Genomic DNA, 27,211 nt, shown 5'->3' with positions numbered 1-27,211 from the left:
TATTCTGGAGGAATCCAATGAACTCTGAAGCTCTTTCTCACTGGCCAACGGTCCCAATGACAGGACCCCTCCTGAAAGAGACTTGAGAGTCAGGAAGGCTTCCATTGGGTTCATAATTGGCATCGTTATTATAATTGAGTGCACGTGCGTCATCAGCTGTCTTTGATTGACTGACATGAGATAATAGAGGCCAAGGCCATATGACCTCATGTCAGTCACAGCTGCCACACACACTTTAACATTCTGCTTGATAATGGTGACTATCATTGCCAACGAAAACTTTACATTCTCCATCATATTTTTACTTTACATAGTGTAATAAATAAAACATTGATTTATGAATAATCCAACAACGCATGCATTAATCGGTGCTTAAGCTCACAATGCATGTATTACATCACTTGTGTAACAATCGATGGTGGAATGGATTCGTGTGACCCATGCAACCAAGAGAGGCTGCTACAATCACCAGTATTTACAAGGAGAACCGACTCCTCAATAAAATCACGAGTTCGTTAAATCGCTCATGGGTGTGGAACCGTGACACCCATACAATAGACCATTCCTGACCCGAATGATTTCTGTGAGCTTGGTTTGTTTTTCCATGAGGCTGGGGTGGACAGCCGGGTAGGTGGTTGGGTAGTGGGCCAATTGCATGAGAATCATTGCAATGGGCGGCGTGAAGTCTGTACTACAGGAAATCCCAGATTGGGAAATTTGTCCACAGTTACAGGGGAATTCAGAAAAAATATATTTAACAAAAATATGTTCTTTTTAGGGCTTCACTGTGGCAAAAAGGGTTGTTTTTAGGCTCTTCTATCCAGGGGTTTTGACCTCTGTTTATCCAAACATATCTGGCAGCCCTGGGATTACAAATCACGCTCAAAGACTCCCTGCTGGTACATGAGCCTTTGGGGTTGGGGGATGCTTACACCGAATACACTGGGCAATTTCACAGTTTCAACCAAATTTCTCAAATAATGACACATTATTGCCCACCGCGTATCTCTTGAATGCACACGGATAAGATAGCAATGCCCTCAAAGCAACATTTAACACAATAAATTATTTACTTTGAAATAGGTTTTCAATTCAGCACAGCTAGAAAAAAAACAGTGAATCCCTGCCAAATGTATATTACATTTTTTGCGATTGCAAGAACAATCTTATGCTGAACTGCAATAATACACCAATCATAACATTGCAAAGCAGTAAAAACAAGTCCTCCACCCAAGGAAAACAATGCATATGCCAAACCTCCTCTCCATCCAGGCAGAGGCTTCCCAAGGAAGCCATCTAGAAAAATCTTGTTGTAAACAATTTCCTTAAACTAAGGCTTTTTTTTCTCCGAACGATGAGCCAATCATAGTCATTTTTTCCTGTTATGTAAGATTGTCTTTAATATGCATAATTTATTCTTTAAAGCACAATGCACTTAAAAACTACTAAAAACTATAAACTATTTAAATTTTACCAGGTAAGGCCCACGGAGCTACATAGCTCTTTTTCCAGAAGCGACCTAGCAACAAATGATAGCTCAACGAAGTGGCTCGTCACGTGGACATTTATAGCACCCAAATAGTCTAAATTCAAGTTTCTAAATTTGGAGGAAAAAAAACGGAGGACCTGGAGAAAAATCTACGTGACCACGGGTAGAGAGACATGCAAACTCCAAATATACAGGCATGAGGGTCGGGATCGAACCCACGGTCCAAGTCAAACAACTCGAACTGTTTAACCTGGTCAAGACAGGAAGCATTCTTGAGGGGGGATAGGGTTGCAGCAAGGACAATTTATGGATAAAGGGAGTTGAAATTGGATCACATGAAATAATCCCCGTGTTTCGATGCCACTCCGTGTCACATCATACGTCCAGTACCTCAGGTCCAAAATAAAATCTGCACTGTATTAATACGATTCATAATAATAATTTGGTGTTATTATTTGACACGGAACTTTTAATGTTCTATATACATGTGTTGGTGCAGAAAAAACAATACAATCATAAAAATGAACAAAAGATCCACAAGACACATGAATAAATTGTAAATTTCATTACACCCAGTTATAACTCGGCTATTTTCTTTTGCTGATGCAGTAGGAATCATCTTCTTGGTTCTTTCGGTAAAGTCACGTAGAAGGGAAATAATAAAAATAAACCATATAAATAAGAAAATAATTCTCATTTGTGAGAATAATTTTATTATCTTTTATTTTTATTATTTCCCTTCTACGTGACTTTACCGAAAGAACCAAGAAGATGAATCCCTGCAGTCACGAAAGCTTTAAATCGAAAAAAAATCATATTGTTGAGTTCATATCACTGTGCGATACCCACTGCGCCACTGCTCCCATTTATTTCAATCGTCCTTTATGGGTTATGCATGGAAACACTCGTTTCATGTTGTTACAATGGATTTTAATATAAAACCTATTGTAAGGCAAATTATTTATCGTCGATAAATTGCCGTCTATCCTTGTGTATTCAAAACGTAGAACATTGTGCTGCATTCTTGTATTGTTATTTTAAGAATAAACTTGAAACCGCCTGTGAAATATCATGAAGTAAAACCACCCCAAAGGCCCCTACACCAGCAGACTGCCCTCCAATGTTCCCACTGGCTAGAGATGACGATAGCGAGCCAAGCAATGTTACAAATAACAAAAAAGTCAAGTCAAGTTAATTTATAAACGTGCGTTTAGATTATTGAGATTATTTGCCTGCTATACATTTCCACATGATAAGCCACTTTGTTGAGCTATCATTTGTGGGGAGGTCACTTCCGAAAAATAAGCTCATAGCTCAGGATCAGAATCTGAATATTTATTTATACTGCAGGAGGAATCTGATGAGCTATGAAGCTCTTTTTCACAGATGTCCAGTGGGGGCGGTTAAGAACGTTACAACAAGTAATACAAAAACACAATAGCTCAGTGGCTTTACCTGGAAAATTAAATAGTTTAGCTTTATTGGTATATTTTGGTGTGATTTACTTGCCTTTCCTATACTTTGCACTCCAATCGTGTTTTTGTATTGTTTATTGATGTAGTGTTCTGACCCGCTCCTACTGGAAAAGAGCATTATAGCTCATCGGATTCCCCCAGTATGAATACCAATTCTGATTCTTCTTTGGTTCTTTCGGTAAAGTCACGTATAAAGATAAGAACCAAAGAATAATTCCTGCAGTCACGAAAGCTCCAAAATTAATTCTGATTGTGATATTTGATGAACCAGGTGAGAACTCAAGAGACCTGCATGAGTCTCAATCGCAAGAACAACCCCGGGTTGCCAATTAGACAACAAGCAAAACAAAGTGCAGCAATGAAGCAAATGGAAATCACCACGAAAAGAACAATGTCACATGAAAAATAATAAATATTGCACAAATATAAATCAATGTGAGGTTATACATTCCCCGTAGCATAAGTTGACTCTTGCAGACATTTCCGTCATGCCACCGAGGACGCTGCTACAGTGTAAATGGTTAGCACACTATACTTGCAATCAGAGGATGGTAAATCTGGATTTGAAGCTTTCGTGGCGGCAGGAATCCATACTCTTTGCTTCTTTCGGTAAAGTCACGTAGTTAGAAATAAAATAAAACAAATCACGACATAGGAGAAAAAGCTGCTGACAACAAGAGTTTTTGTCAGCGGTTGTCCTGCTGTATCGGTGCCACCTTGATGAAGGTCGCTTGTGTTGCCATCGAAACGTCGTGATTTGTTTCATTTTATTTCTAACTACGTGACTTTACCGAAAGAACCAAAGAGTAGAGGTTGGTAATTTAAACTCCTGGCGTGGCGGCTTGAACAGTCGGAGCGTTTATTAAATCCTGCCCCTCTCCACCCAACAATAAAAATTACTTCTAGATTTAAAGTTTTCGTGACTGCAAGGACCCATACTCTTTGGTTCTTTGGGTAAAGTCACGTAGGTGAAAATAATAATAAAATAAAATGTAACAAAAAATTACAACAAAAATAAAATAATAAAAAGTGAAAACAACTAAATAAAATGTTTTATTTAGTTTTCACCTTTTTATTATTTTTATTATTTTTTTCACCTACGTGACTTTACCGAAAGAACCAAAGAGTGTAGTAAAAATTACCAGGAAAAAACAGGGGCACACAATAGTTACTTGAACGGTAGGTCGCGTATGGTGGGTTAAGGTGTGGGTACTCCTACGTCTTCCAAAGTTTCTGGCCAACATGGAAAAGTAGGACAAAAAATACCCCAAAGAGAGGAGCTCTAGAGCTGCCTCTCGTGGAGGCCCTTCAGTCGTGTGAACAAGCAATTGCAGGGCTGCACCTTTATCTTTACAAATTCGACCCAATGGTAATATAATGCAGGAGCCCATCGCTATGCGCGAGTTCTGGAGTTGCGAGTTTCGCGTATTTGCGAGTCACTCAATTTATACTAATTTCCTGTTTGCGACCTGCCGGACTCCAGTGTCCACGAGTGTGCGTAGTGCCAGACGAACGACACTGGGGAGATGCGCACAGAATGTTGTTACATTTGAAACCGTCTGCGAAGACGAGGCACGCGACATCGGCAGCCCGCTCAGTCCTCAAGTCTCGAAGTAATCCCGCTCGGAAATCGCTATTGTATATAATTTACTTCATACGTACTTGCAGTTGTCTCGTTTATACATGTTGGAACAAACGAGTCGACTGTATGGTCCATTAAAAAGAACGCGAATGCAATCGGGGAAAGTAGTGAGGCGAGTGCTCCCCAGAGTGCTAAAATGATAACAACCGTGCGGCGTTGTTATCAAACACCTGCATTTCCTGAGGAGTCATCCTCCTGAACTCCTCATTTGAGATGCCGCAAAGTGGAATAATTCTTATTCCACCTTGTTTTCTTTAATATATAAACAGACGAATGAGATCAATCGTGATATTAAACAAGTAAAAGCAGACCATGTCACTCACTTTTATTTTTGACCAGTATTTTAATTTGTTCATTGCTCTGTTTCTGGTCCATGGCCAAGTGCTCTTCCCCATGAACCCTTTAAGATGAATCTTGATTTGAAGCTTTCGTGACTGCAGGAATCCATACTCTTTGGTTCTTTCGGTAAAGTCACGTAGGTATAAAATAAAATAAATCACGACGTTTTGCATTTAAGCGTTGGAACAAAAAATGCAATTCACTATCATTATTATGGTCTCCAAAAAAGTCACAGTGGTATTTGATGTTAACTTGTCTTGCACTGAATCCGAATGTTCGAACGTATGTGGTCAACGACAGGAACAAGTTTTCTGAATGAAATTTGCTAATGTGGTTGGTCGCCATCTAAATTGGACCATGATTGACGATGATGGAATTGGTTACAGTGACCGTGCAGTGGAATAACACCACGGTAATGTCAAACAGAACTACTCAGTATCACCGCACTCAGAAGATGACACCATAGTTACCGCACGGCATCGCATCACACAACTGCTACTCACAGTGCCTCTTCAACAAGGCTCTTTTCAACAACCGGTGCTGCTGTTTCATGTTCTGCTCGGGGAGGTTCCTGGTTCGGACATAAAATAAAACTAATTTTAAGAGTCATTACACTCAAACTAGCGTGGGACAAGTTTGCACGAGCTCGAGAAAACCGCAACAAAAATGTTGATACCGTGTCGCATTGCAGATGTCATCGTGAGCAGTGGACTCGCACAACAAGCTCAGATGGATTTATCCAGGGTGGCACCACATAATCTCTAGAGATATTTAACAATTTAATTGTGCGATGGTTATGTTGTCATTCAAATTTGGAAACGCAATTCAAATATAATTTAAAGTTATACTTTAGGCATGCAATAAGTGCTGGGCAATGCTAAAAAAGCAACGTGTATTTGGCCAACTCAATAATGACACGTGTTAAAGCGTAGAAACTTTTATATTATAGTCTTACATAAACAGTTTGTGTGTTAACACAAAGAGTGTTTCAACATGTGGTGGCCATAAAGCTGTTGTAATAGGCATTCGCTAACAGCACTCGCTACCACCAGTTGGCTCCATGTGTGTGTGGGGGGGGCAGGGATTGCCTTTATGTATTGTAACAATATCCAGTGTGTCAGGATCAGGCCACTTCAATGTATAACAGACCTGTTGTGAACACAGCTTAAAGGTGTTGTCCTTTGTTGTGACACAATACTAGCTACTGGCCAGAAAGTCAGGGGTGGGCCGGTGGCTCACGTGGTGCATTTGAAGCTGCCTTTGAGCTGCCGTTCTCCTTGAACTGTATTGTTAAAACCACGGCCACGATCCCAACAGATGACTTCAGCTGTTGCTCTATCACACGGCGAACATGTGCAGAGCACCCGCACTCCAGAGAATATTCAGCCTTCATATATAAAACGGTAACGAGATGCTTTTTTTCTTTCAAATTACAAATAGCTGCAGCAGACAAAGAAGAAGATCACTGCCTTTGAACTACGGTACTCGAGAAGGCCGCTGTGCATTCCATGGACAGCAAGATGAACCAATTGTACTCCTACAAGAGATTGTTGTTTGAAACAAAACGAGTGCACCATACATAACAGCAAGATGGAAATTATATTATTTTGGACACATAGCCAAGTGTGATGGATAAAACCTAGAGATACTGGTGACGATTGGTAAAGTGAATGAACTAAAGGATAGACAGGGAGGATTGTAAATGTAACTGACACGACAATGTTATAGCAAGGCCCTAAATCTCACAGAGCTGAGTCGCTCTATCATCGAGGTCATGAATACACACCAATGAATACAATTAAACAGAAGGGCACGAAAACGCCATGCACACGATGCTGCATGTTGTTACCAAGCACCAGAGTGATGGAAGCAGAGAGGCAGTGACGGACTGGGACAAAAAAACGGCCCGGGCATTTGTAAACACAAGGGCCCAAATTCGGGCTATGGGTAATTATATATTCTTTTAATGGGTTCTATGACAAACTTGATACCACGCGCTAGTTTTGCGATGTGACGTATTAGTGTGATTTTGCCAGATGATCTCAGTGACCCATTTGGGCTGGTACAGAAAACAAATGGGCCGGTGAGGAAGAATCTTTGGGGCTACCAAATATGGGATTCAATGCCAACTGAGAGCGCAAATAAGCAATGAAGCATACACATTAGAGGTAATTAAATATTTAACTCTGATCACATTCGCAATTTCGCCACATCGTCCGGCCCACCGGCCCTCGGAATGGACTGGCCCACTGGGCATTTGCCCGGACTGCCCTATGGCTAGTCTGGACCTGTGTGTAGGTGTAAAATGTAGTTTATTAGAAGAGATTCATCTCTTAATAAAGTAGCTGGGCATGTTTGCACTATGGCACGCAGTGTAACATTTTACAGTATGGGATTTTTGTATCAGTGCACATGAAACTCGATTCCAGTCACAAGCTTCCAAATGCTGACCATTTACGCATTTGGAAATTGGCAAATGAACCCGTAGTTGGCCTTTTCTAGATTTATTCAGGAGAGGGAAAAAAAGAATACTTGGGGTGGTGTCAAAGCATTTGCAACTGGAAGACAGAGAAAGCTGGGTGTCGTGCCAACTGCGTTGCTCCCTGGTGTATTGGACACGTTTACAAACGGGAGAGATTCACAGAGCAATGTTCACAAAAAGTTTACGTAAAAAAATCAAAAACACCTTCTCAAGTCAGTGCTCAAAAGGTAATGCAAGGCATATTCACGTGGGAGTTGAAGCAAGAAAAGTCAGGTACAACAAGTTCGCTGAGCAACTGAATGTATTTCCTGTCGACGGGACACAACTGCTAAAACATATCAGAGTGTGTATACCTAGGGCAATTATTGAAGGCAGTCCAGGATCAAAATGGTGAAATACAGAAGCAGATGAGAGCAGGTTGGAGTGCAGTTTAAAAAAAAAACGAATCAAAAGCAATGCACCAATGTGCCAAAATAACTATTTAAATCCATGTATATTGCCTGTTGTGACATAATGATTATACATAGAGGCGTTGATTACTAATATGTAAAATAATCTGAAAGGTTCACGCAATGATTTATACTGAAAGACAAAAACGGGAAGAGATAGAATTGAGCACAAAAGCAAATTAGAGATGTGACATTAACTGGCTTAGGCAGGACGTGTCGCTGTAAGGGACGATGGCTGGTGGTTGAGACCAACGATGGAATGTCACCAAAGGAAGTAGCGTGCCTGAGAGAACGTCCACAGCAGAGGTGACAGTGATGAAATCAGCTCATGTGCAGGAGCGAGATGGATTGTTGAGATGGCGTAACAGCTTGGGAAGGCATTCATCTGGCAGTGGATGGATCATGGCTGATCATGATGATAATTCATTTGGGAAGGTGGCATAGTAGGTGGCACAGATAATACATATTCCAGTTAACGTAGCTTGTTTTCCTATATAAAAAAACTGGGGTCTGTCCCGTAATCGAGCTTTTACTACCTGCCAACAAACCTTCACCACTTCACATGGTCGCAAGGCACATTTATCTTCGCACACACTCCGGTGAGGTCACCGCCACTTACAGGCAAAGGGCAGCTGTTGTTGTGCGGCCTTTTAAGAGCCTATTTTGAATAGATGCGAATTAAACTGTGGAGAAAGCTATCATTCGCAGGGAAGTTTAATTCCAAGCCTTCACATCCCCGGTGTCCAGATGGCCACAACTCTTTACGCTGTGCATGTGTGAGAAAAGGGCTCGGTTTATCAAAATGTTTGCACCATCATTTAAACACAGTTATCGGATGTATGCGTGTGCGATTACATTGTTGGTTGAAACGAGGTAGCGTCTTACAGTGTGGTACAAACACACACTTTGTTTTCACTCAAAAAAATTAAGTAGGCGAAATAATATTAGGATCATGGTAGTGAGTCAATTTATTTCAAGAGCCATTACAGCATGAGTGGCCGCAGTACACCCCTTGGCAAAACAGACACTGTAATAGAAGAAAAGGACTGTGGCTTTCTGCATCCCATTGCCTTCTAATTACTGGGTGGATCAATGTAGCAGGGATCAAGACCGTGCATGTACCCACATGCAGTGAAGGCGTTTCAGCCCATACACCCATTGTGAGTTCATGACAACTGGAGATGTTGCACCTGTGGCTCGTGATTATGGCAGTGTTCATAGACAAGAAGACACGCCAGTTCAAATCCGACTTCGAAGTGAATGAAGTGATGGACACTTAAATGTAAGTTACATTCTATTATGCCATCAATGCTCCAGTGAGGTTTACAAAAGTATAAAAATAAACAAATAAAGATGAGGTTCACTCGCCAACAGAAATACTGCACAATCATTCCTCCAGCAGGCCTTCGAGAAACACATTAAACAGTTGCCTGCGTAAGAGACATGTATGTGTATGGATGTGTCCTCACTCTCATTCAGGCTCATCAGTATGCCATGCATATCTATGAGTGCCCAGAATGTCAATACGTATTAAGAAGCCGCAGATAAATAACAGAACACCTGACATTTGTAACAACCAAAAGTAATTCATGCTTAAGCTGCTTCAGCAATGTTGACCAACAAATGCGTGCAAGGAAATCAGGACTATGGAAGACACATTTTCATTGAGTGTATGCCCATGCCATTTAGAGGCACATGCTAAACATTTGTGAAATATTCATGCCAGAATTTTTTTTTTACAAAAAAATTAAGGCTAAATCATAGATTAATTCTTTTTAGAAGCGATATTGAAAATGTGTTTGTTCCACGCGATTCCTGTAAGTGAGATGACAGTGGATCTAGTAAACTGGTGCCGGTGACAAACACTGAAATGCTCGATACACGATGGCCAGATGAGCAGGCGGTCGCAAGAGATGACTGTTCCTTCATCAACACTGTGCTAAAACAAATACATTATACTTCATCAGCGTTGTGTATTTGCAGATACGTCAGTGGTGAGTGATATCTGAATTTGCCCTGCCACTGCCACCCACCAAACTTTACCAACCAGCACCGACTGGCATGCTGAAGCATGGTCATACAACCCACATGTCAGAAGTGATGTGGGATAACCATCATCCAGCAGTCGACTGAACAAAGGACTCTGAATAATTGTAAGGGTTACGATAATAATTATAACAATACTGAAATTATTATACAAGCGCTGCAGTATACCAACTGGAGCATTTAAGAAAATTGTATCATTAAGTAACACGTCCAAAAAGGATTTTTAATGACAATGGGTTTATTGTATTCTATCAATATTTTAGTGCTGTTAAAACCCTATTACATGAACAGGCAAAGCCATCTGTCCTCACAAAGGTGAGTTCAATGCTTCAATGGCAAAAATGTGAGGTTATAAAACATAATTTATGTATTTATACTTATTTCATTGAATTGCGATTCTTTATGTTATATTCTGCATGTTATGCATGTTGGGAATTCCCTTCTTAATAGCATATGATGCTCCAGATATCAGCTGCTATTCCTTGTTGTTGCATAAGATACATCGAAGCACCCCAAGGGAGGTTTTTTGTTGTTGTATGTCCAGTCTAGATGCCCTGCAACACTATCATTTGGATGCTAAGAAAAAAGTATTTTGTTCATTTATCCATGTAATTAAAATTCCCAAAGCCAATGAGGCTCAATAAATGTTGTCGAGGTTAATCATTAATGTTATCAGTAACAAATGAAAGCGCCTGAAACATATGCTCTGTTTTACTTGGGGTAGCTATGGGTACTGAGGACCAATGAGCTGACACGAAACAACAAATTCCCCTCTAGTAATGTTTGATTTACAATAGGCTACAGCTACATGTGTCGATTTTATATAATCACATAAAGCAATTAAGAATGCTGCAAACCCATATTTCTGTGAACTTTATGAAAAGTCATTTCCTAAATGCCAATCTGAAAACACAGTATAGACTTTATTAAAAGTCATTTCCTAAATGCCAGTCTGAAAACACAGTATAGACCAGTTTCTCATTCAGCTCATGAGTTTCACTTATAGAGTTTTGAAATGTGGAAACAATTCATATGTAATTTGGCATATAGAATAAAATATATTGTATACTGTCTATGCAAGAAAATGTCTGAAAACAGATAATGTCTGGCAAAATGGAAAATGCAACTCCAGTTGACATTTAAAGGCATTTCAAGTAGATACCGTGGGTGTATCCACATCATCAGTGCACTTTTGTGTTTCACATTCTAAGACAAAAATGGAAGGGCACTTGTAAAATTTCACATGCACCAACAGCATGAGAATTAAACTCAAATTAAAATTATGAGCATGAAAGAGTAGGCCAAGATACCCTTGAGAGATTCCTCAAGTGGAGTCCCTTCCACCAGCAGTGGCATGAGCAAGCAATTGGCAAGAAATTGGCATCTTGCTACAGTGGTGAGATGTTAACTCCCTCGCCTGGTATGCAGGAGGTCGTGGGTTCGATCCCCACCTTGATTCCTGTATGTTTTGAGTGTGCATGTTCTTTCCGTGGTCACGTGGATTTTCCTCCGGGTCCTCTGGTTTTTCCCTCCACATTTAGAAACATGTGTTCAGAGCATTTGGCTGCTATAAATTGCCACATTTTTAAGCCACTTCGCTGAGCTAGCATTTGTGGCCTGGTGGCATCAGAAAAATAGCTATATAGCTCAGAGGGCCTTACCCAGTAAAATAACAAATCTTCATAATAAAGGTTTTAGGGTTAGATCGTGTACGTATAAATGTGTCGTAACCCTCACCACTCGACAGCCAGTACGGTTTGTTACGTAAACAAAACCCCCAAACCTTTATTATGAATAATGTTGGTCATGAAAGCCTACGTGTTAAACCAAAATAAAAAATAAAATAGTTTTAGTTTTTAATGCAGGACTGCACCTTGCCGTCAAAGGATACCATAGGTCTGCTGTGATTACCATGCCAAGGCAGATAATGGCCGACTCCCAGCCATTACACTTGACATTGAGGCTTTTGTCTTGTGACAGCGGTAAGATTGGAAATCTCGACAAAGGCTTATGACCCTCTGCGTAGCCTCGTATACACAGTAATGGGAGTGTAACCCGAAGCACGGCCACTGCGAACGCTGGCAGGGCCCCACGGGTTACTCCTACAACAACGGTATGAGACATAAACACAGAATCAGATGACTCACAGCTCGAGGATGAGGGTCACATCGGTGTCGTTCTCGTACACCTCGTGCAGGCTGATGATGTTGGGGTGTCGCAGCTCGCTCAGGATGCTCACTTCCCGCTTAATGTCCTCGGGCACCACTCCCCGTCGAGAGCTGCGTGACCGTCGCTTCTTGATGAACTTGGCAGCGAACTCCAGGCCGGACTTTTTCTCGCAGCATTTCTTCACGACTGCAAACTGCCCGCTGGGAAGGGAGGAGGCGGTTGCGCGAAGATCAGGAGGTGACGGAAACACGTTTTGAGCTCAAAGCTGAACCACCACGTAAAAGTGCAGTTCAGAACACATTATACAAATGTTTACATTTAAGATAAGTAGTGAGCGAATACAAGTTGTGGGAATTGATGAAAAGGGTGATAGGAAAAGTGGCTAAAAGTAATGTACAACTCATATGAATTCCTATGATCATAAAACATTTAAAAAATGTTATATTTATAATTTATATTTTAGGAGGTTTTACTTATTAAATCCAACACATGTTCATGAGCGCTTAATATGGTTAGGACATATATAGCACACACCATTGTAACGTTTTTTTTTAAATAGCTTAGTTGGATTGTATACAATTTAGCATATAATGCCTTGATTTATGATATGAATACCCTGACGCCTACATATTTGGAGTTTGCATGTTCTCCCCGTTGTCGGGGGGCTTTTCTCCTGGTCCTTTGGTTTTCCCTCCACATTTAGAGGCATGATTTTCGAGTTTTGACTGCTATAAATTTCCACATGATGTCAATTCGTTGAGCTATCATTTATGGCCAAGTCGCTTTTTAAAAGCAGCTACGTAGCTCAGTGGGCCTTAGCTGATGAAACAAATTGTTTTCATAGTTCATAAAAATGTTTCCAAATGCAAAAAATGTTTCCAAATGCAAAAAATGTACACGACCCGTAAACGACTCAATTGGAATCTACATCACAATCGTCGCCCCCGACTGCAAAATAAAATTGGCAGGACCATTCTGAAAACGAGTAATGCAACTCAATGAGGCTTTCCTGGGTAAACAAGTATTAGCACCGCCTTAGGCAGAACAATGTAAATAGGTAAATGTTTCAGGCAATCTCCCTTCAATTAAAGAATGGACAATACCCCTTTAGAAAGGGCAGCTGCCCACATTGTCATCCTATTATATATTTTTTCTGTTGTAAGGCAGTGGGGTAATGAGTGTGGTGAGGTTTTTTTAACGTCAATCATGTACCACTGCCAATGCAGTCGCTGAATATTTTTATTTATTTATATGACAATCATTGTTCAGCTGCAAAAAAGCTAATGATATTGTACACCGTTGTGGATTTAGGTGTAACCTTACATTTAATTCAGTCGTGAACATGTCTGACAGCTTGCAGACGTCTATGTGTGCATCAGTTTCTTTACCATTTGGCCAAGTCGATAAAATATTTGGAATTCCAACTGTTTTTTTTTGCAGGTTGTAATGTGACACCAAACAAAGAAATGTTCCCAGACCGATTTGCTCAAAAAATAGCTTGAGGCCTTGCTGAGCAGTAGTAGCCATGTAAGATAAAATCGTAAATCTTCCAATATATCACAGTATTACAGTGTGTGTGAACAACCTGCTTTATCTTTGCCCTGACGACAGTGGGGACCAATCTCAACCGTGTCCAACAACAAATTAAATATCTGGATTTTGCCTCCATAAATGGAAGATCGAGGACTTACCAAACTGCAAATGTGGTGAGATGCAAACCATCACTGATGACTGCCCCGCGTGTTCAGGTAGAACAAGCGCACTCCACTCTGGGGTGCCACGGTGTGGCGAGATATTAACTACTGCGCCTGGTATACGGGAGGTCATGGGTTTGATCCCGACCCTGATGCTTGTATATTTGGAGTTTGCATGTTCTCTCTATGGTCGCGTGTATTTTTCTCCGGGAGCTCCGGGTTTTCCCTTCACATTTATTTATAAATATGTGTTGAGAGTATATGGCTGCGATACATTTCCACATGATAAGCCACATCATAGGGCTATCATTTGTGGCCAGGTCACTTCTGAAAAATAGCTATATATCTCAGTGGGCCCTACCTGGTAATATAACAAAAATACTTTTATATTATTATATTATATTATTGTATTATGTTTTATTTTTATTATTTTATTACTTCCCTTCTACGTGACTTTACCGAAAGAACCAAGAAGAAGAAAAATACTTTTAATACGTATTCTGGTGGAGCACACAGACTCCACTCAGCTAACATCTCGGATGCCGTGGAATGTCTCACAACATTTAAGCATACGATTTCTAGACTGCTGCTCTTTTCAAACACCACACAAAAGAAGAAAGTGAAGAAAATTAATGCAGTGCTTAATTGTTAAATAGATGACATCCTATAATTTAGGGGTGTCTTTTAAAACCGGTTATACCCACAAACTCTCATTATCCAGAAAGGAGGCTTATCATGAGCGTACGGTGGGGGTTAAGTGGATGGAAAAAAAGTGAATTATTAAGTTAATTGTGTAGCCGACTAAGGGGACATGATACAAAAACAGCTATCAAAGGTGTATTGTAAGTCTTCCATTGAAATGATCTTTCGTTTTCTTACAACGTATATGTGACTTTTCATGTTTTTCTAGAACTCCCCTCAATGATGTGCAAATTTAACATGTGCATGCAAAGCCCACTGAAAGCTAAAGACAACATCGCAGAAGCATGTCAGCTGATGTCAAACTTCAGAGTTGCTCAGCTGGCCCCGTTGGAATCCGGGCTTTGATTCGAGGCAGTGCTCAATGTTTAAATCGGGTTCTCAAGATGTAACATGTTATCAGTCTCGGTCACCAATTAAAGCACACAAGAACCCATCACATACAATTAGAGTCTACATTACTCTCAGTGACAAGAGTGAGTGGGTAAGTACTGCTACCCAAGCCTGTGGAAGGGAGATGACTTGAAGATAATTAAGAGACAGCTCTGTGGTGTCCACTTCTGTGGGTTATTCTCTGACATGAAGGATTGTGCTGCTCTGCGAGACATGATGCCAAGAGCACGGCCGGGATGAAAAAAACATGTAGAATAAATAAAAGAGAAAGATTTTAAATTTGATTTAAAGCTTTCGTGACTGCAGGGATTCATCTTCTTGGTTCTTTCGGTAAAGTCACGTAGAAGGGAAATAATAATAATAATAAAACAGAATAAAATAATTCTCACGACGTTTCGGCCACTTGCGTTGTGGCCGAAACGTCGTGAGAATTGTATTTTATTATGTTTTATTTTTATTATTTTATTATTTCCCTTCTACGTGACTTTACCGAAAGAACCAAGAAGAGAAAGATTTTATTTTACTAAAGTATAACTGTGGTTTCCATAGTGAGAGAACACAAATATGGGTAGAATGTACCACAGATAGCATTTATCAGATCATAACATGGAGTCCACTCATATAAATGAGTTACAAAAAAACCTCTATTGTACTCGCTAAGCACGCATATCATTTGCTCATGTCTCTGCATGTCGCATTCAAGATAACTGAAGACGTCGTTAAATGTTTCGCTTTATTAATTATAAAAAATCCAGAGAGAAAAGTTGTTTTGTACAACTTCAGCATTTACCCTGAAGTGATTGCATCGTACTTTAAGATTACATGGGTTTTCCTATTTACTGATCATATAATAAAATCATGAAAGTAAATCTTTATTGAAAATTAATGATCCAAACGAGCGACCCTTAAATGTCAGTGGCCTCTTTTGAAGTCCGGTGCAAGGTGGTGCCAAAGGCCAACCCAGTGACTCAAAACAGGAGCACAAAACTCTCCCTTAAAGCGTCGTTGTAAAAACAACACGCAGCCCTGAGGGGGGGAAATAAATCCACGTTACTCTCAGGGGTTACCTCAGTTTAGTGAAAAAATACTTACAATTTGTGTTCTACCTGCACCATTTGTAACCGTGCCAGTGTGTCCCCTGGTGTGCATAGGTGCTAAGGTTATCCGAGCATCATGCTGGCTCATGGGAGTGGTGGTGTGGAAGGTGCTAAGGTTATCCGAGCATCATGCTGGCTCATGGGAGTGGTGGTGTGAAAGGTGCTAAGGTCTCCGAGCATCTTGCTGGCTCATGGGAGTGGTGGTGTGGAAGGTGCTAAGGTCTCCGAGCATCTTGCTGGCTCATGGGAGTGGAAGATGGCAGCCTTCAAGCACCCCACTGTTAAGTGAGAAATCACGACGAATACCGAACATCGATCAGCGATCTCCCGGTCTCCAGAGCAACAACAACAACACAAGCCACGCCAATGACCATCTTCAGGGCCAAACAAAACGCCAGATAGGCCCTGGGACAAGGAGACATCGCAGCGATACACTTCTGCTGCTCCTGACACGTTTGTCTGGCTTGACCACCTGAACGTGAAATCGTAGTTGTTGCTCTCAATCGACAGCAGCCAAACGAGAGAAAGAGAGAGATAGGAGTGGCTCCCATGTGGGAGTCTCGTTGTCCTTTGGGACCGAGGGATAGGAGCCAGTACGGTGTCGTGTGCACACCCACTGGCCAATCTCACCCAGCACTTGGGCAGCTGCCACAACAGCGGATGCCAGCACATGTTGTACAAAGGCACAACCTTTCCTATTCCAACGTAATGTTTGCTCCAGTGCCTTTGGCCATAAAGGGTTGTGTGCGCGTGTGTGTTCATTTGGCAATGTAATTTCAGTGCACTGACACCCAAGTAAACGATAATCGCATCTCGCAAGACTATAAAGAAGATATGTAAGCTATTTAAATTAAAACGATACGAAAACATCTACTCGAGGGAAAGGATCTTGTCGCACATATGGCTCTCATTTCCTGTCATTGGACAATATTTACGATAATCTTTTAGGTTTAACCCTGGTACGCAAACAGCTTGATAAGTTTTGTGTCTATAGATCGGGGAAAAACTTGAGATATAGTATGGTGCTATTTCTGTCAGCATGTTATTGCTTAAACTTTTATTTTAATTTTCATGAAAGAAAACAAACGCGTCTATCAACGCAGAGGTGGTTGTCAGTCTGCTGACTCCGCTCAGCTGATCTTGGCCAGGTTTTATACAATATTTATGGTTTCGATTTAAACTATGTTTTTGTACAGATGATCCATGGTGAAGAAAGGGGGACTTACACCATTAGACCTCCTTTGCCTGTACCAAAATATAATAATAGGGGTTTTCCCCTTTTTTCTGGCAACAAAACTGAAACCTTTTTACAAGGCGTCCTATGGTCGAGCACCAATTGGGTCGAGGCTCAAAATAAAGCCGTCCCTTGGTGTGGACCAATCAGTTTCAAGGACAATGCATATATTATCATAGTGTGTTTTTTGTTTGCATTTTGACTGCAAGTATTGTGGTTAATGCAGACATGAATCCTTGTAAAAAGGTTTCAGCTTTGTGGCCAGAAAAAAGGGGAAAAACCCTATTATTAAAGGGGGACTTGCCAAGAACATCTGGTAAAGCTGCAGTATTTGTTTAGCATGCCTGACACTGCTGGTGAGCCCCAGAAGGGCAAAAACCACTCCAGAGGTTGCGTGTTAAAGAACATGTTGCCGATTGAGACAAATCTAGGGAGGCCGATTTGAAATATATTTTATTTCTCTATAGACAGAGAATGGAAAGAGTGATTTTGATTTAATCTCGGCTGAACCTGATCGGCATTTTGGGAGACCGCCTGAGAACACCAGGTGTCATACACTTGAATTGTAAGGTGACCAGGATGTAGCAGCATGTAAATGGATTATTTCACGCGATTTGTGTGGAGATTTGAGTGTTACTCCCTCGTTCGCATTGGTTTTCTCTGGGTACTCCGGTTTCCGTCCACATGCTAAACACTCATTAATAAAATTGGCCAAATCGTCCAATGCAGAACCCTCCAGAAAAAAAGTATTGAAAATCAGAGGCTTTATTTGGCTCAATAAGGGGAATTGTTAGTATTGTTATTCAGTGACTTTTTTTTATATATTTGTTGTAGATTGATATAAACATAATATTAAAGAGTGGTTTATGCAAATACAAACAAAAATCTGCTCTATTAACCTGAGAACCGGATGATATATATGTGTGGTGCCACAGCGACGGGGCCGCTCGGCCGAGCCAGGGAGCCGCCCGGCTTCCACCGCCGCACTGCCCCCCATCACCCCCCCTACATAAACACGCACCCGCACCCACGTAGGGCCTCGTGGTCGGGTCACCTACCCTGAGTTTTCACCCGAGGGCCCCCTAGGGGGGTTACCCCACGGTTTCTCAGGGCCAGGGAATTGGACAGGACCCTTCCCAGGCCAAGTAACACTGCGGCGCCGTGGGCGGATTTGAGATCGCACGACCACGGCGAGCTCAGAGAGCCCCGCAGTTAGAAACGCATACAAACACAAACACGGGTCAGCAAGGCAGATAGCTGGGATCAGGACCCGGGACGACTGATTGGTCGAAAGTTCAAAGGCCGGCGGGATCGCAGGGGAGCGGGAAATCCTGGGCTCAGGATTGGTCGAGAGACCAAGGCGGTCGGGACGGGGGCGCCTAGCCTTTGATGTAAATAGTTTAAAAGAAAACGCAGGGGCAGTAGGGAACTCTCTTCTTCTGGAGTTTGGACACGGGGTCAGCGACGAAGGAGTCATCGGGCGAGCCGCTAGATTGTCTGCAGGACGATCTGAGCGCCGCAAGGTCACCAAGGACTACAGACGGTATCGTGTTGCGCGCCTTACAACACCTCAGAGCGGAGAGTAGGATCCGTGGGAGAGGGTTAGTTCGGGGTAAGGACGAGTAGGAAAGCGGTTTGGCAGAGAGCGCAGCATAGAATAGGGCTACACGGCACCAGAGTGTGGGTTAGAAGCGCCTTGCTGGCTCGCACACACACACGGGTGGCTCGGTTGGTTAGCAAGGGCTAATAAAATCTCGAGCGTAGTAACAAAACCGTGTTGTTGGGTGTTTTTGGAACGTGGAATTAGCGTGCACTGCATTCGCGAGTGTGTGGTCGTTCTATGCATAAAGGCCGTGGTCTCTGTACGATTGTGCGGGTACGGAGGTGTGTGCGTTAACGCCCGGGGGGAGCACTTTTGTGTGTTGGCGTGACTACGCAGCCGTGTGAGAGGAGAATCGTCCTTGTACGATATTTGTGTTGACGTGCACGCGCGAGTGGGGGAGGGGACGAGTCGTCGTGTCGGCGTGTGCCCCGCTTGCGTGTGCTCGTTACTTGCGTAAAGTGCGGCGCGGTGGTGGACCCCTGACCCCCGACCCCGCCGCTCGAGCGCGTAATCGGCTGCGCATTGTTGTACGGTTTGTCTCGCGCGCACGGCGGCGGCGGCTTGAGTCGTTGTGTCGGCGTGTGCCCCGCTCGCGTGTGCTCGTTACTTGCGTAAGCTCTCGGCGTGCGTAATCGGCGTACCCCAGGTGCGCGATCGTAACGTGAGCGGCCAGCGTTGGGTGAGTGCCGTGCAGAGCTGTGTGTGGGTGTGCGCGTACGTGGTTAACCATGCCTGCTACGCGGACCCGCGGTGGAGGGGAATCCTCGGGTGACGGCTCCCACACCATGGGTGAGGAGCCTAGCGGCGGTTCGCTTAGCAGCGGGGGGGCGATTGATGATGTTAGTCCGGCCGTTAGTATTATCGAGGGAGGGATCTCGGGGGCTAGCGACCCCCACAAATTGGTGTCGGAAGCGGTACGGACCCCCGCGTTACCTCACGCTAAAATAAGACTGATATTTACCGGCCGGGGGGCCCCTTCGTGGAAGGCATTCGCCCGCAATCTCTTAGGGGCCAAGGAAATTAATGGATGGACGGACGCGCAGGCAGTACGTCAACTTAATATGAATCTTGATGGGCGGGCAGCCGATTTTGTAGAAGCGTTACCCGCGAGCGCACAGACACAGCTAGAGGAGCTGATGCGCCGACTCGATCAGCGTTTTGGCACGCGTGACGAGGAGGAAGCAAAATCGGCCTTAGAGGCGCGCCGTCGCCAACCTGGCGAAGATCTCCGTGATTACGCCGAGGATGTGCGCGAGTTAACAAAGATCGCACGCCCGGGGTACGCAATTGAGGTTATTGAGGAACTGGCTGCTGAGAAAATCCAGCGGTACCTGTCTCGCACGGCGTGGTGGCAGCCAGACATGAGCTGCCCACGTCTTCCCTTTAACACCCTTGTCGAGCGCGCACGTAAGTGTGAAAGAATTCACAGCGAACGCGCGCAGCTCCGGGGGCTGGGACGAGAGCGCGCCATTGCGAGCCTGCTCTCGGAAGACGAGGAGGAGGAACAGGAGCTCGCGAGGACGGTAAGGGGCCGGGAAAGAGAACCTCCAGTGTCCCGCGAGACAACCCCGGGATGGGTTGCCGGTATACAAACGGGTATAAAGGATGTCTCCGGCCAGGTAACCCAGGTACGCGAGGAAACGAACAAAAATATGACCCAATTGCAATCCTCCGTTGAGACCATCCGATCTGAAATGGGGGACCTACGCGCCACGGTGGGAGGGTTATCTGGGAGGGTAGCCCGACTAGAGGCGGAGGGTGGACAGCGGCGTAATGGGGGGGGAGGGAGTGGGCGGGGGGCCCACTACGGAGCCGCCCCCCCTCCCCGGGCATGTTATATGTGCGATCGCCGAGGGCATCTAGTGAGAGACTGTCCTGAAATCACCCGAGCTAGGCAGGCGCGGGGGTTAAACTCCAACGCCTCCTAGTGAGCGGACCAACTAGGGGTGCAATCGACGCGGTCCCGATACAAATAGACGGTAATGGTAATAATGGCGAGCGAGTGATCTCCACACAGGTTCCAACAACAACGCCCACGGAAACGGTGACTCCTGGCGACTGGCTACGGGAGCTGGTGGCGGGGATCACGGGGGCCACGTCGCTGGTGGAAGGGGAGGTACACGGAGTGCGTACCCGAATTCTGCTGGACACGGGGGCGGTGGCCTCGCTCGTGAGCGCAGCGCACTGCAGCGCAATCGGGGTCGACGTGCGTCACCTGCAGGCACCGGACCGCGCGCTGCACACGGCGAGCGGAGCCGGAATGGGGCTGCTGGGGAGAGCCACCCTAGAGGTCCGCATAGGAAACCAGGTGTGCACACAGGAATTCTACGTTTCGAGTGTGTTGTGCCACGAGTGCATTGCAGGAACGGACCTCCTGGAAAAGTTGGGACTTAACGTACAGCCCCGGCAACGATGCGCTACGGTGGAGGGCAGCGGGGAGCGGATTCCGTTCCTAGGACAGGAGCCGAATCGCCCACGCTTCACACCCGTGGCCGCTACGCTGGTGTCGGCCGTCACCATCGGGCCTCTCGCCGAGATGCTGGTGCCAGTGGCAACCCTCTCCACCGACCCAACCCACCGACCATCGGGCGAGGTAATGCTGACTCCTCACCCGGAGTTGGCATCGCGATACGGGGTGGTAGGGTCAGCCACACTGGTAAACGCAGATGGGGGCCGGCTGTTTATACGTGTGTTTAACCCACACAGTACCCCGGCAATGATACGACGACGCACCCCGGTAGCCACCGTACACCCCCTGCATGCTCGCCACTCGAACGACTCGGTGTTCGCACTCTGGGCGGAGGACCCTGGCCGCCCCGAGGACAGCCAGGATCTGGCCTGGCGGGTCGGCCCGACCCCCCGAGCCGAGATTGTTCCCCTGCAGGATGCGTTACATGTGCCTTGGGCAGCCTTACCTAAGGGGGAGGCCGATCAGCTGCGCGGGTTATTGCGGGAGTACGCCGACGTGTTCAGTGAGCACGATTCGGACGTGGGCCGGACCGACCTGGTCAAGCACCAAATTGACACAGGTGCAGCCCGACCCATCAAACTCCCCGCATACCGAGTGGGCGCGCCTGAACGGACCCAGATCAAAGAGGCAGTCACGGATATGCTACGCGATAACATAATCCAGCCCTCCGCGAGCCCTTGGTCTGCCCCGGTGGTACTGGTAACGAAAAAGGATGGGTCAACCCGGTTCTGTGTCGATTACCGTAAACTAAATGCAGTCACGCTCGGCGATGCCTTCCCCATACCCCGCATCGACGACACCTTCGACAGTCTCGCAGGAGCGCGGTATTTTTCCACCCTCGATCTGGCGTCCGGTTACTGGCAGGTGGAGATGACGGAGGAAGATCGGCCGAAAACCGCATTCACCACCCCGATGGGACTATTCGAGTTTCGAGTACTCCCGTTCGGACTCACCAATGCGCCTGCGACGTTCCAGCGGCTGATGGAGTTGGTGATGCGGGGCTTGCAATGGGAACAGTGCCTGATTTACTTGGACGATGTGATAGTGTTCAGTAGATCTTTGTCTGAGCATTGGTCCAGGCTTCGAGAGGTGTTCCAGCGACTGCGAGCGGCTCATCTCAAGCTCAAGCCACGTAAGTGTTACATCGCACAACGCGAGGTGGGGTACCTCGGGCATCGCGTCAGCGAGGCAGGCGTGCACACCGATCCGGAGAAGGTACGCGCCGTAGTGGAGTGGCCACGGCCAAGGAATCTGACGGAGATCAGATCATTTTTGGGGCTCGCCACCTATTATCGTCGATTTGTAAAGGGATTCAGCGAGATTGCACACCCTCTCACCCAACTCACCTCCCCTAAGCACCCCTACCAGTGGACGGGGGCCTGCCAGACGGCCTTCACCACTCTCAAAGATCACCTCACCCACGCCCCCACCCTCGCTTTCCCCGATTTTACCACCGATTTTATTTTGGACACCGACGCCTGCAGCAGCGGGCTGGGCGCGGTGTTGTCACAGGTACAGGAGGGGACGGAACGAGTCATCGCGTACGCCAGCCGGACCTTGAGTGGGGCCGAGCTGAACTATTGCGTGACCCGCCAAGAGTTGTACGCCGTAATTTTCGCATGCAAACAGTTCCGGCCGTATTTGTACGGCAGGAGATGTCGCGTACGCACTGACCATTATGCTCTGCAGTTCCTTCTTACATTCAAGGAGCCGCGGGGGCAGATGGCCCGGTGGTTGGCGCAGTTGCAGGAATACAACCTGCAAATCGAGTATCGGGCTGGCCGGACGCATGCAAACGCGGACGCCTTGTCGAGGCGACCCACGGTGTTCGCCGAGACGAGGGCGGAGGAGGCCTGCCCGTGTTTCACGGGGGGACGCTGCCGGCAGGCAACGGACCCCCGAGCGGCCGCGGCCACTGACCCCCCCCCAGCGAGAGAGAGTGCAGTGTGCGCCACAGAGACCCTCGCAGGTGGCACCGAGGATCCCGTCGACCGCCCGGCAAGCGCGGGACCCGCAGCTCGGGACCCGATCGGACGGATCCAGGAGGACGTCGGCTGCGCCTTCCCGGGCCTGAACGACGAGCAGCTGAGACAGACCCAGCAGCGAGATCCGGATCTGGCGGCGGTGGAGGCGGCACTGCGAGAGAAGGAGGATGCACTACCAGGGCCCTGGAGCGGTTTGTATGCCCGGTTGTGTGTGGAAAACGGGGTGGTGAGGGAACTGGCCGACGCTGGGCAGCCTGGGTGCATCTGCGTTCCCGCCCATGTGCGACCCCAACTACTACGACTGGTACACGACCACCCGCTCGGGGGCCATGATGGGGAACGGCGCACCCGGGAGACTCTGCGTCGCCAGTATCTCTGGCCTAAATTGGCGCAAGATGTGGCCGCCTGGGTGCAGGGCTGCCGGGCCTGTCAGCAGTGTGGGCAAAAGCCGGCGAGGTACCAGGTACCACTGAGGCCGTTCCGAGTCAGTCGGACGAATCAGTTGGTCGGAATCGACCTGCAGGGGCCCTTTCCACGATCCCACCGGGGCAACCGATATATTCTTGTAGCGGTGGAGTACTTCACCCGCTACCCCGTGGCGGTGGCTATCCCGGATAAAACAGCCCTCGTAGTGGCCCGGGCCTTCGTGGAAAACTACGTACTTAAGTGCGGGATCCCCGAACGAGTCATTACCGACCAGGGTAGTGAATTCGAGGCCGAACTATTCCAGGCGCTGTGCCGAGAGTTCGGGATCCAGAAGGACCGAACCACGGCATATCACCCCCAGGCGAACGGGATGGTAGAGAGGATGAACCAGACTCTGGCCGGGAAGCTTAAACGCATGGCGGCCGCGAATCAACAGGACTGGGACGAACACCTCCCCTATGCCCTGTTCGCCTACACCACCGCCGTTCACACATCTACAGGACAGACCCCGTTCCTAATGATGTTTGGTCGCGAGTTTCGCCTGCCCGCAGATCTGCTGTTCGGTGTCCCTCCGCCGCAACGGGAGGAAGGGAGCCACCCCGTGGAGCACTTGCTGGAGACCCTGCGAGGGGCCAGGGGCCGAGCCTACCCGAACGGAGAGGCCGCGCACCAGCGGCAAGAGCAGGGCGCCCGACCCCGTATGGAGCCCCCCTTCTACACTGCGGGCTCCGAGGTGTGGCTGTACACTCCCCGCGTCGGTGCCGGACAGGTGGGGAAGCTGACCACCTACTGGCGAGGACCCTGGATTGTGAGACGGCAGATCTCACCATGGACGGTGCTGATTCAGGGAGGAGAGAGGGGCCGGGAGATGGTGGTCAACATCCGCCGACTGAAGCCGTGGCGAGCAGCCCCCGAGGGGGGGAGCCCCGCCGTCCAAGTACCCCGAAACCCCGGGGTCCCCCCACCCCCCGTGCCCGGGGGCCTCGCGCAGTATATGGGCCCCACGGAGCCCCGGGCTCCGAGGGGCCCCGGGCGGGGCCGGGGGCGACGAGGACGGCGACCCTTAAACCCCACCGCCTCTGAGTTTGTTCCCCAGCCCGCAAGTGCCAGAGACCGAGGGGAGCCGTTGGAATGGAGGAGGAGACCACCGCCGGAGCCCCAGGAGACGGAGCCGCCACCCCCGAGGCCAGCCACAAGGGCCGGGCGAATCCCGCGGACCCCACGGCGATACCTCGTGGGGGCAACCCAGGCGAGGTGCTCCAGTCAACCCGGGACGGGGACTGGCACCCCGGGGGGCTATGTGGTGCCACAGCGACGGGCCGCTCGGCCGAGCCAGGGAGCCGCCCGGCTTCCACCGCCGCACTGCCCCCCATCACCCCCCCCACATAAACACGCACCCGCACCCACGTAGGGCCTCGTGGTCGGGTCACCTACCCTGAGTTTTCACCCGAGGGCCCCCTAGGGGGGTTACCCCACGGTTTCTCAGGGCCAGGGAATTGGACAGGACCCTTCCCAGGCCAAGTAACACTGCGGCGCCGTGGGCGGATTTGAGATCGCACGACCACGGCGAGCTCAGAGAGCCCCGCAGTTAGAAACGCATACAAACACAAACACGGGTCAGCAAGGCAGATAGCTGGGATCAGGACCCGGGACGACTGATTGGTCGAAAGTTCAAAGGCCGGCGGGATCGCAGGGGAGCGGGAAATCCTGGGCTCAGGATTGGTCGAGAGACCAAGGCGGTCGGGACGGGGGCGCCTAGCCTTTGATGTAAATAGTTTAAAAGAAAACGCAGGGGCAGTAGGGAACTCTCTTCTTCTGGAGTTTGGACACGGGGTCAGCGACGAAGGAGTCATCGGGCGAGCCGCTAGATTGTCTGCAGGACGATCTGAGCGCCGCAAGGTCACCAAGGACTACAGACGGTATCGTGTTGCGCGCCTTACAACACCTCAGAGCGGAGAGTAGGATCCGTGGGAGAGGGTTAGTTCGGGGTAAGGACGAGTAGGAAAGCGGTTTGGCAGAGAGCGCAGCATAGAATAGGGCTACACGGCACCAGAGTGTGGGTTAGAAGCGCCTTGCTGGCTCGCACACACACACGGGTGGCTCGGTTGGTTAGCAAGGGCTAATAAAATCTCGAGCGTAGTAACAAAACCGTGTTGTTGGGTGTTTTTGGAACGTGGTATTAGCGTGCACTGCATTCGCGAGTGTGTGGTCGTTCTATGCATAAAGGCCGTGGTCTCTGTACGATTGTGCGGGTACGGAGGTGTGTGCGTTAACGCCCGGGGGGAGCACTTTTGTGTGTTGGCGTGACTACGCAGCCGTGTGAGAGGAGAATCGTCCTTGTACGATATTTGTGTTGACGTGCACGCGCGAGTGGGGGAGGGGACGAGTCGTCGTGTCGGCGTGTGCCCCGCTTGCGTGTGCTCGTTACTTGCGTAAAGTGCGGCGCGGTGGTGGACCCCTGACCCCCGACCCCGCCGCTCGAGCGCGTAATCGGCTGCGCATTGTTGTACGGTTTGTCTCGCGCGCACGGCGGCGGCGGCTTGAGTCGTTGTGTCGGCGTGTGCCCCGCTCGCGTGTGCTCGTTACTTGCGTAAGCTCTCGGCGTGCGTAATCGGCGTACCCCAGGTGCGCGATCGTAACGTGAGCGGCCAGCGTTGGGTGAGTGCCGTGCAGAGCTGTGTGTGGGTGTGCGCGTACGTGGTTAACCATGCCTGCTACGCGGACCCGCGGTGGAGGGGAATCCTCGGGTGACGGCTCCCACACCATGGGTGAGGAGCCTAGCGGCGGTTCGCTTAGCAGCGGGGGGGCGATTGATGATGTTAGTCCGGCCGTTAGTATTATCGAGGGAGGGATCTCGGGGGCTAGCGACCCCCACATATGTACTGGTAGGGTCGTAGCCAGGGTACATGTGAATATTCATTGATAAACATCCTACACTTTGTCAACTGATGAAGGATGGGACAGCCTACGCCTCACACGTAACGTCCATTTATTTGTGCATTGGCTGCCAGTGCCAAGGCCAAAGTTCTTAGCACAACAGATGTTTGTCTTCCTTCCGGTACGAAAAGCACAGGCAGCTATTGTAATTAATATATCCTCCCCATCTCACAAACTGCAAAAATAGAATGTAAAAACATGCTTTAAGTCTTTTGGACTTTCATATATGTATAAATCCACGTTTACATTTCATGTCCATTTACAATAAAACGGTTAGAGGTTTTTGTTGGGCATTCATTAGAGGCTAGAATCATGAAACTAATGCAAGACACAATAGGAAAGCTGTATAATATAAGGCACATTAAATTATCCTTCCCAAACCTCATTTGTCATATTTATTTGGTACAGTACATCACACGACATGCAAGATCATGAGAATAGGTTTTCCCTTTTTTTCTGGCAAAACAGGTGTTACGATGTTAAAACACTAAACTGAAACCTTTTACAAGGAATCATGTCTGCATTAACCACAATACTTGTGGTCAGAATGCAAACAAAAAAAAACATACTCTGATAATATAT

General features: G+C 47.2%; 1 protein-coding gene across 1 annotated transcript in view; it reads right to left on the bottom strand.

The window, feature by feature from the left end:
• Window positions 1-27,211, bottom strand: part of LOC144953984 (death-associated protein kinase 2-like) — a 69,414-nt gene that overhangs the window by 22,365 nt on the left and 19,838 nt on the right. The window contains exon 3 of the mRNA XM_078884581.1: window positions 12,070-12,291. Within this exon, the coding sequence (XP_078740707.1) occupies window positions 12,070-12,291 (222 nt within the window). The remainder of the gene's footprint in view (window positions 1-12,069; window positions 12,292-27,211) is intronic.

The sequence above is a fragment of the Lampetra fluviatilis genome, chromosome 3, assembly GCF_964198595.1.
Source record: "Lampetra fluviatilis chromosome 3, kcLamFluv1.1, whole genome shotgun sequence".
Taxonomy (NCBI): domain Eukaryota; kingdom Metazoa; phylum Chordata; class Hyperoartia; order Petromyzontiformes; family Petromyzontidae; genus Lampetra; species Lampetra fluviatilis.
This window is presented reverse-complemented; position numbering and strand designations above follow the sequence as displayed.